This window comes from Zootoca vivipara, chromosome 1 (genome assembly GCF_963506605.1).
Source record: "Zootoca vivipara chromosome 1, rZooViv1.1, whole genome shotgun sequence".
Taxonomy (NCBI): Eukaryota; Metazoa; Chordata; class Lepidosauria; order Squamata; family Lacertidae; genus Zootoca; species Zootoca vivipara.
The window spans coordinates 52,101,294-52,111,094 of record NC_083276.1 but is presented as its reverse complement, the minus strand read 5'-3'; the positions used below and the strand labels follow the sequence as shown (position 1 = coordinate 52,111,094).

Below are 9,801 nucleotides of genomic sequence, written 5' to 3'. Positions count from 1 at the left end.
ACGCTGAGAGAATTTCTCACACAGCTACTTTTCGTTTCAAGGTCACGAGAACAGCAATTGCTTGATATCTGCTTTAATACTCCCTCTCCAAGAAATGCATATGGAATGTTACAGCCAGTGACATATAGCTCACATCTGTATGATTGATACACTCATTCAACTTGTCCACAGTGCAACACTATGAAAGAGGCAGACAATTCACCGGAACTTTCCCCAACCCAGCTTAGACCCTGACACTCAAACAAGGAAACCAGAGCTAACAGAGATGTTGTACCCTGGCTATAAGAAGCCATGTCCATTGCTGTCCAAGAGTCTTAACAACTACAGGGGGGAAAGCAGCAGGTTCCTGGCTAGTAGCCTGATGCCTTAGTGTGCTTAAACTCTTTACTCAGTAACAGAGACCGCACTCTTAAGCTTTATTTAGTTTTGCTGGGCTTCCCTTAGACTTTAAAACGTTTTATGCAGGCTAGTCCTGTGCATTGTGTTCTGTAGGCTGTGTGCCTTGCTGTGCTTTATTCTTCCTCTACATGAATAAAGCCAGTAAGTCTTCACCTGAAAGTGTGCTTATTGTCTCTGAATCCACAAAGCACAGCTGCCCTTGGTAGAACAGGTGCCCACGGCATTCTCTCAAAATTCCAGTGTGCCCCTGGGACCATAAAGGTTGGCAGCCTAATTAAAACACAGGCTCCTACATGGGGTGGGGGTGGGGGACTATTAGACAGCTGTGTCTGAGCAACAAACTTCCGCTTTGACTGGCCCTAAAAAAACCCAATCCATGCCAGAGCTGGCTGAGAATGATCTCCCATGTGAGACCTGCTCTGCTCCAGAGGAAGAACTGAGGGGAGAGACTTTCTGCAGGCAATGACTTTTCCACCTGCCCTGCCCCACCCTCCAGTCCCAGACCATGACTTTGAGAACAGCAGAAGCAGCTGGGAAGGAAGTTCAGGAATATTTTTTCAAAAGTAAGTTGTGTGTCCTTGTTTCTAATTTGATCCTGTTACATGGTTTTCTATCTTTGAGGTATTTTACACATTGTGATTTGCTGTTATTTTTATTGGTTATAGATTAGTAATTATTTCTTGTAATAAAGGCAAACTGTTTAATTATTTTTGCTGCTGTCTAATTTTACTGTGAAATCTCTATGTGGGACAAGAAGCTACAGTTAGAACTGGATATGGAACAACTGATTGGTTCAAAATTGGGAAAGGAGTACGACAAGGTGGTATATTGTCTCCCTGCTTATTTAACTTATATGCAGAATTCATCATGCGAAAGGCTGGACTAGATGAATCCCAAGCCGGAATTAAGATTGCCGGAAGAAATATCAACAACCTCAGATATGCAGATGACACAACCTTGATGGCAGAAAGTGAGGAGGAATTAAAGAACCTTTTAATGCGGGTGAAAGAGGAGAGCGCAAAATATGGTCTGAAGCTCAGCATCAAAAAACCCAAGATCATGGCCACTGGTCCCATCACCTCCTGGCAAATAGAAGGGGAAGAAATGGAGGCAGTGAGAGATTTTACTTTCTTGGGCTCCTTGATCACTGCAGATGGTGACAGCAGTCATGAAATTAAAAGACGCCTGCTTCTTGGGAGAAAAGCAATGACAAACCTAGACAGCGTCTTAAAAAGCAGAGACATCACCTTGCCTACAAAGGTCCGTATAGTTAAAGCTATGGTTTTCCCAGTAGTGATGTATGGAAGTGAGAGCTGGACCATCAAGAAGGCTGATCGCCGAAGAATTGATGCTTTTGAATTATGGTGCTGGAGGAGACTCTTGAGAGTCTCATGGACTGCAAGAAGATCAAACCTATCCATTCTGAAGGAAATAAGCCCTGAGTGCTCACTGGAGCTGAGGCTCCAATACTTTGGCCACCTCATGAGAAGAGAAGAATCCTTGGAAAAGACCCTGATGTTGGGAAAGATTGAGGGCACTAGGAGAAGGGGACGACAGAGGACGAGATGGTTGGACAGTGTTCTCGAAGCTACGAACATGAGTTTGACCAAACTGTGGGAGGCAGTGCAAGACAGGGGTGCCTGGCGTGCTATGGTCCATGGGGTCACGAAGAGTCGGACACGACTAAACGACTAAACAACAACAATTTTACTGTGCTGGAGGAGACTCCCGAGAGTCCCCTGGACTGCAAGATCAAACCTATCCATTCTTAAGGAAATCAGCCCTGAGTGCTCACTGGAAGGACAGATCCTGAAGCTGAGGCTCCAATACTTTGGCCACCTCATGAGAAGAGAAGACTCCCTGGAAAAGACCCTGATGTTTGGAAAGATGGGGAAGATTGAGGCTACAGGGAGAAGGGGACGACAGAGGATGAGATGGTTGGACAGTGTTCTCGAAGCCACCAACATGAGTCTGACCAAACTGCGGGAGGCAGTGGAAGACAGGAGTGCCTGCCGTGCTCTGGTCCATGGGGTCATGAAGAGTCGGACACGACTAAACAACAACAATTTTACTATTTACTATTAGATTCTGATGTATTGTTGAATGTTGCTTTATTTGATATAAGTTGTTTATTTTAAAGTTATTGTGACTTTTTATATTGGATCAGATAGTTACTATTAATGTTTGCTGTATTATTATTGTTGTTGTTATGTTGTTGTTGTGTTGGAACCCGCCCACAGTGGCTAGGACAACCTAGCCAAATGGGCGGGGTATAAATAAATATTATTATTCCAGCATTGCAGGGGGTTGACTAGATGCCCCTTCGGGTCCTTTCTCACTCGAAGAGTCTACGATTCGCCCATGGTCACATGCTCAGTACATACAAGGATCTCAGCGATCCTGACGACTAGCTGAGGAGCCCATCCCTAAGAACCATCTCCATGTACAGGGCAGGTGGATCACCTCAGCCACCGGCTTGCCGCCGCTTGCCTTACTTTGGCTTCAACTGCGCGCCGGGAAACAAAAGCCCGAGGAGCGCTGGGCTGCCAACCGTCGTTCCCCGCGCGGAGTAGCGAGAGAACGGCCGTCCGCCTGCAGCATTTCGTCGCGCCGGAAATGACGCCCTGCTCGAGCGGAAGCCGGAAGCGTCGGCCGCGGCTGGCGGAGGCGGAGGGGCGTGCGAGGCGTACGCCGTTTGCGGTCTCTTCCTTCCCCTCCGCCGGAGCCCCGTGAGGTGAGGAGGGCGCCCATGACGACCTGGGTCCTTACCGGAGCGTAGCCGGCGTGGCGACTGAGGGGGAAGCGAAGAGAGCCGGCAAGCCAGTTCGCGCTGGGGTCCTCCTTCTCGGGCGACCGGGTGAGTGGCATGCGGGGGGGACGGACCTTCTGATACCCTGAGCTTCGGGGTGGCTTCGGGTGTCCAGGCGAGCTGGGGCCCCGCTACTCGCGCTCCTTTGAGCCCCGAAGTCGCCCTGCAGGTGAGAGCCATTCGAGGTGGCTTCCTAGCGACGCCTTGCCTCCTCACCTGTGGCCAGAGAATCAGAGAACTGTAGAGCTGGAAGGGAACCCAGGGGTAATCGAGTCCCTGTGGTGGAAATTCACTGAATCTAAGTGGCTTGTGGGTGTACCTGTAGGAAGAGAGGAGCCTCGATATCCACATACAAAAGGAAGCTGCAGTGTTCATACCAACTTCTAGTGTTCATACCAACTTAGGTGTCCCAACACCTGATCAACAGTGTCAGTTAACTTACTTGATTCATATCAAAAGTAATCTTTTACTCCCAGGGGACTCAGTCTCTTCTCTGCTCCCCAGCTGTCATCAATGACTGTGTGGGATAAGGTGATAGTGGTAAGCCTAATTTTCTGCCGCTTCCAGGCTTGAAACCAATATGTAGGTCCTTAACTTCTGAATGTAGCTGTCCAGTGCTGGAAATTCTAGGCACTATTCCCAGTCCAGATGTGAATGTGCACAGAGAAGATAGCTCTATTTGCCTCACTTTCATGGGATCTGCAGAGAATATTTAACCATCTGCTGTTATTCAGATGGCCTGTTAGAGGTACACACTGCACAAGCATTTTTAAATGTCAATAAAGGAGTATTTAACCTTGGATTTCCTACTAATTTGGATCTTTAGTGGCTTTCAAAGCCACTGTTCTTCAGTAATGCATATTCTGTTTTACTGCACTGGTACAGAGCTTACTTCCATTTTCCTGATTAGTATCAGTCCAGTTTTTGACACATTTGTGAAGTAATGCAGAAATGACTGGGCATTAGTCGGGGGATATGTATTCTAGAACCCTCTCACTTTCCTTTAAATTACTGATTTTCTCAGAAAGCTACTGATGCTAATTGGGTTGTATCTAATTCTAAATGTGACCGTGAGGATGCAAATGCAGTTTATTATATTTTAGCAGGAAACATAATAGGCTTTATTTAATATTATTTGTTTTGTAGCAGTTATAAAATATGATTAAGTATCTCCACGGAATGACTGTGTGTGCTGTAGCCTGGCATGGAAAAATATTTTCCTCAGCGACATAAGAACTTGTCATGAATGTGTGATCTCAGTGATGCATCAATATATTCCATTGTTTGGTGGGAAGAAACAATTAGTTTCATTAAAATGCTTCACACACTAAGGTTAGTGTTGTTTTAGACATTGAAACTTCATAATCTAGGTTCTGGGAGTTACATCTTAATAAGTTAAAGAAGCTTAATGAAGAAGGCTTGCAGCATGTGGATCAACTTGAGGGAGGTGGAAGTGATTGTTTTGGTGCTTATTGGTAGTAGAATGTGAAAACTTTTTCAGATAGATCCAAAGCCCATAGGATAGGCATAGGCAAACTTGGCCCTCCAGAAGTTTGGGGACTACAACTTCCATCATCTCTGACCACTGTTCCTGTTAGCTAGGGATGATTGGAGTTGTAGTCCCAAAACATCTGGAGGGCCGAGTTTGCCTATGCCTGCCATAGGAGCTGGTTTTAAGAGATGTGTAGAAATCAGATCATGAAGCTGAGGCTCCAATACTTTGGCCACCTCATGAGGAGAGAGGACTCCCTGGAAAAGACCCTGGTGTTGGGAAAGATTGAGGGCACAAGGAGAAGGGGATGACAGAGAACGAGATGTTTGGACAGTGTTCTCGAAGCCACCGACATGAGTTTGACCAAACTGCAGGAGGCAGTGGAAGACAGGAGTGCCTGGCGTGCTCTGGTTGATGGGGTCACGAAGAGTCGGACACAACTAAATGGCTAAACAACAACAACAGAAATGGGAAGGATTCTTATAAATATATGATGCTTTCCAGAATGTCAAGGTACTTCTGGTTTAGCTATTTTAGTCATTGAATTGCTTATCAGTAGGGATGTCATGCATGTTTACCGGTTACCCAGGGACCTTTTTTATTGATAGGTGGGTATTGCTTTTGTTTGCAACTTCTGACACTATGTTAGGGAGCAGAAGAGAAGCAGTGGAGGGGCTTACTCCTGTTCCTTGCTGTCTTGAAGCTGTTTTTTTCTCCAAGGGTGGGAAAGCAGACTGGGTGGTGTGGTTACGTTGAATGGACAGCTGAAGGAAGGGGGAGGCTTAACGGTTAAGCAGCCTTTGCTTTTCCATTCCTAAGCAGAGCCTGTGAAGTCGTTTTCCTGTAAATAGCAGTGAAACCATACTAGGCAGATATGAGGCCCAAAGGCCACCCCCCCACATTATGTAGTCCTGCAGAATAGAAAATGCATAGTAGTAAATTACCAATAAACTCTTATTTCTTCTAATTACTGATTTAGCAAAGAGAGCTAAGAACGCTATTTTGCTGAGGCAATCTAGTTGAAATGTTTAAGAGCATACACACCCACTGTCATTCTTGTTGCTACAATACCTGGCATCTTCCTGTTATCTTTGTTCTGCGTGTGGTAAATTGGCAACCTTATGGGAAGGAATGGGGTTGGCCATAGAATGGTATTTTGCTGGGTGTAGTTATGCTGCCTTGGGAATAACTACCGGTAATCAGTCACAATTAAAAGTGTTAACACTTCTTAATTTAAAACTGTTATATTGCAAATCATCCAGTGTGAAATAAAACAACTTTAATCTACCACAAGCCATGATTATATAAAATAGTAGTTTTAGAGAATAAATATCTTAAGATTCTACAAGTAAAAATAAAATTCTGGCAAATGTTAAGTATATACAGTTGAATATGTGACTGAAAACTTAACATGTGCATGCCTTTACAGAGATTTGGGTTTATTTTTTCTAGAAATTGTAAAATAGCAAGCTGAACTCTCATGTGAAATATAAATAAAACTTCAGGGCATTTCAGATTTACCTGTTCTGCTATCTGCAGCGTTAGTGCTAGTACTTAACAAAGACCTGTGTTGTTCCTACTATCCTTTTATTGTTGTGTTTCTCAAAATGTTTCTTCCCAGGTCCTAACTGTGCCTGCCCAGTTCTGCTTTGCCAGTTGTGCAACTGAGAGGTACTTTGTATGTGACATTTTGTACTCTGGTTTGATGCCAGTATTGAAGTGCAAAATACTCACGTATCAATATCAGATGTGAAGGGTTTGGATATATATAAATAGCCTTTTCACCTTTTAAATATACATGAGAAGTAAATGAGAATGAGAAATGATCACAACCATTGCTGGTATGTACTTAAACACAGACATTTCATTTTATACACGTGTGCCCTTCACATCTAATGCAGTATAACTGGGACATGGGTGGCGTTGTGGTCTAAACCACTGAGCCTCTTGAACTTGCTGATCAGAAGGTCAGCAGTTCAAATCCGCATGACAGGGTGAGCTCCTGTTGCTCTGTCCCAGCTTCTGCCAAACGAGCAGTTCAAAAGCATACCAGCACGAGTAGAAAAATAGGCAGGAATGTGGCAGGAATGTAAACAGCGTTTCCATGCGCTCTGGCACTCATCATGGTGTCCCATTGTGCCAGAAGCGGTTTAGTCATACTGGCCACATGACCTGGAAAACTGTCTGTGGACAAACGCCGGCTCCCTCAGCCTGAAAGCGAGATGAGCACCACACCCCATGTGAGGTAGTCCACATTGGTACATGCCAATGATATTGCCTTGTTTGGTCTGTTGAAAAACAACAACAGCATTTTAATCTTAACTGATATTCTAGTGTGTTGGCAGTACAGTTGAAATCCACTAGAGCACAATGTTTTTATTTTATTTTAATTACATGGATTTCTGACCAGGTTGCCACAAATTAAACATACCCTTTAAAATTTTGTTTTTCCATATATTCTGTTTTCCAGAAGCTTGTGGGAAAGGTGGCTTGTTTCATTATGTGCGCGTCAGTCAAATATAACACTCGGGGTCCAGCCCTCATCCCAAGAATGAAGACTAAACACCGCATTTACTACATTGCTCTCTTCTCCATTGTGCTGTTGGGCCTCATTGCTACAGGCATGTTCCAGTTCTGGCCACACTCCATAGAGTCCTCAAATGATTGGACAGTTGAAAAGCGCAGCATTCATGATGTGCCTGTAGTCAAGATTCCAGCAGACAGTGCCATCCCAGAACGAGGAGATCTCAGCTGCAGGATGCATACATGTTTTGATGTCTACCGCTGTGGCTTCAATCCCAAAAATAAGATCAAAGTCTATATTTACTCTCTAAAGAAGTATGTGGATGAATACAACATGCCTGTGAGTCATACCATTTCCAGGGAATACAATGACCTGTTAACCGCCATCTCCGACAGTGACTTCTACACAGATGACATCAATCGTGCCTGTCTCTTCGTGCCATCAATTGACGTACTCAACCAGAATATGCTCCGTATCAAGGAAACCGCTCAGGCTTTGGCACAGCTCTCCCGGTACTTACACATATCTTACTGTGAATGCTAGAGCTACAACAGTAAAACAAGGGTAAGGTGACTAAGGGGGGAAACCAGATAGTCGAGGAGTGCTTTGGTTTTCAGTCTTAATTATTGACCACCCTGTTCTCCCACTGTTTGGTAATTATTCATTTGGGCTTAAACATCAAGCAGGCCGATTGCAACTCATTTGAAAGTGCCTGGTTCAGAAATCATGCAAATGATGACATTTATAGCTAATATGTGACCACTGGGCTCCTGCATTTTTTGTAGAGCTGTTTTGTTATAGAGTGGCTTTGGATGTGTGCTTATCTCTGAAGCTCTGGTTTCAAGCATGTGTGGTGGTCTCATTTCCCCATCATTTTTCTTTCTCAGTTGGAATCATGGGACAAATCACCTCTTGTTCAACATGTTGCCTGGAGGACCACCTGACTACAACACAGCACTTGATGTTCCAAGAGACAGGTAGGCAACTCTGGGTGCAACTCAGCTTCAAGCAGAGGGGTTTGTATGGGGTTAACACAGATTGAGTGAGGGACATCCACATTCCCACACTATCCCTGTACCTTTAACCTATCAACTTGCTTCTCCATCTCCTTGTTCTTCAGCATGATACATCTTAGGTTGCGTCCTATTTACAACTTCCTCCTCTCACTTCTCTCTCGGACCTCAATATGAGAGAGAGGTCATCTTTAACTGTCCTCTGAGAAGCAAAGGAGCAGTCATGGCTTCTAGATTAGTTAGTTGGACTAGAACTAGAAACCTTTCTATCCAAGCTACGTGTGTGCTACAATAAACAACTTTATTATTTTCTTACCTACAAGCATCTCTGTGTGGGATTGGAGCAAGAAAAGTCTACTCTCTAACCATGATTTGCTAGCTATGTCCTGCACTTTCTGCATACTAAGGTGTTTTAACAGGGTAATTGCCCCCCTTCTTTCAATAGGCAACTTCTTGTTGTTTCTTTGAGACTTTTAAGAACAAGTCTCTACAAGATCCAGAGCTGTTGGGAGTCAAAGTGTGAATTTATTTATATTTCATAGAATTGTAGAATTGTAGAGGTGGAAGGGACCAAGAGGATCATCTAGTCCAACCCCCTGCAATGCAGGAATCTTTTGCCCAACAGGGGGCTCAAATCCAAGACCCTGAGAGTCTTATGTGGCGTACACACTTCCCCCTTCTCCATTTTATCCTCATTACAGCCCTATGAGGTAAATTAGGCTGGGAGGCAGTTACTGGCACAAAGTCACCTAGTGGGCTTCAGCACTGAGTGGGGATTTGAACGCTGATCTCCTGGATCCTAGCCCAGCACTTAAACCACTACTCCGCTCTGGCTGCGAGTGGCTCCACACTCAATGCTTTGGACTGGCCCTGTCAACACTTACCCTCCTTGTGCCATTTTGTCGACTTTGCTGCTTCTGAAAGTTAAGAAAACATAAATATACTGCTTTCTAAAAAGAATTATTTCTACGTGGCATTTAGAAGAGTTTGGACTTGATACCCCCCCCCCCTTCACTCCCCTTAAGGAGTCTCAAAGCGGCTAACAATCTCCTTTCCCTTCCTCCCCCACAACAAACACTCTGTGAGGTGAGTGGGGCTGAGAGACTTCAGAGAAGTGCAACTAGCCCAAGGTCACCCAGCAGCTGCATGTGGAGGAGCGGAGACGCGATCCCGGTTCACCAGATTACGAGTCCATCGCTCTTAACCACTATACCACACTGGCCTTAGCTAGTTGGCCTTGATTTCCAGTCAACCAAAGGATATCCTTCTATTGAAGTCAAGAACTTTTTAAAATCTAAGTTTTAAATCTTAGAAACAGGGCTTCAGTTTGTCTCTACTGACTGTTAATATCTGGATATCTTTTATGTGGAGGTTTTGCCATTGATTTGAGTGGAATGTGGATTGCACTCAAATTCTTGTGTATATATAGAAAGTTATACTCCAGAAGATCCTGTACAGAGAGCAGTCAATGAGTATTTTTGTTTCCTCTGTATGACTTTTCAGAAAAAAAGGATTATTGTGTATATATTAGTGTGGGTAATTTAGTTTTTTAGCATCTTATGTC

The 9,801-nt window shown here is 44.3% G+C and overlaps 1 protein-coding gene across 2 annotated transcripts in view; it reads left to right on the top strand.

The window, feature by feature from the left end:
- The first annotated feature begins 717 nt into the window (after positions 1-717).
- EXT2 (exostosin glycosyltransferase 2) overlaps positions 718-9,801 on the top strand; it is an 84,895-nt gene continuing 75,811 nt past the window's right edge. The window contains exons 1-3 of one of the 2 annotated variants that reach the window (XM_035115986.2): positions 718-962; positions 7,171-7,736; positions 8,112-8,201. In XM_035115986.2, coding sequence (XP_034971877.2) covers positions 7,201-7,736; positions 8,112-8,201 — 626 coding nt within the window. In that variant the 5' untranslated portion in view covers positions 718-962; positions 7,171-7,200. Of the gene's footprint in view, positions 963-3,021; positions 3,257-7,170; positions 7,737-8,111; positions 8,202-9,801 lie in introns of those variants that run through there. The other variant, XM_035115977.2, reaches the window with a different exon arrangement.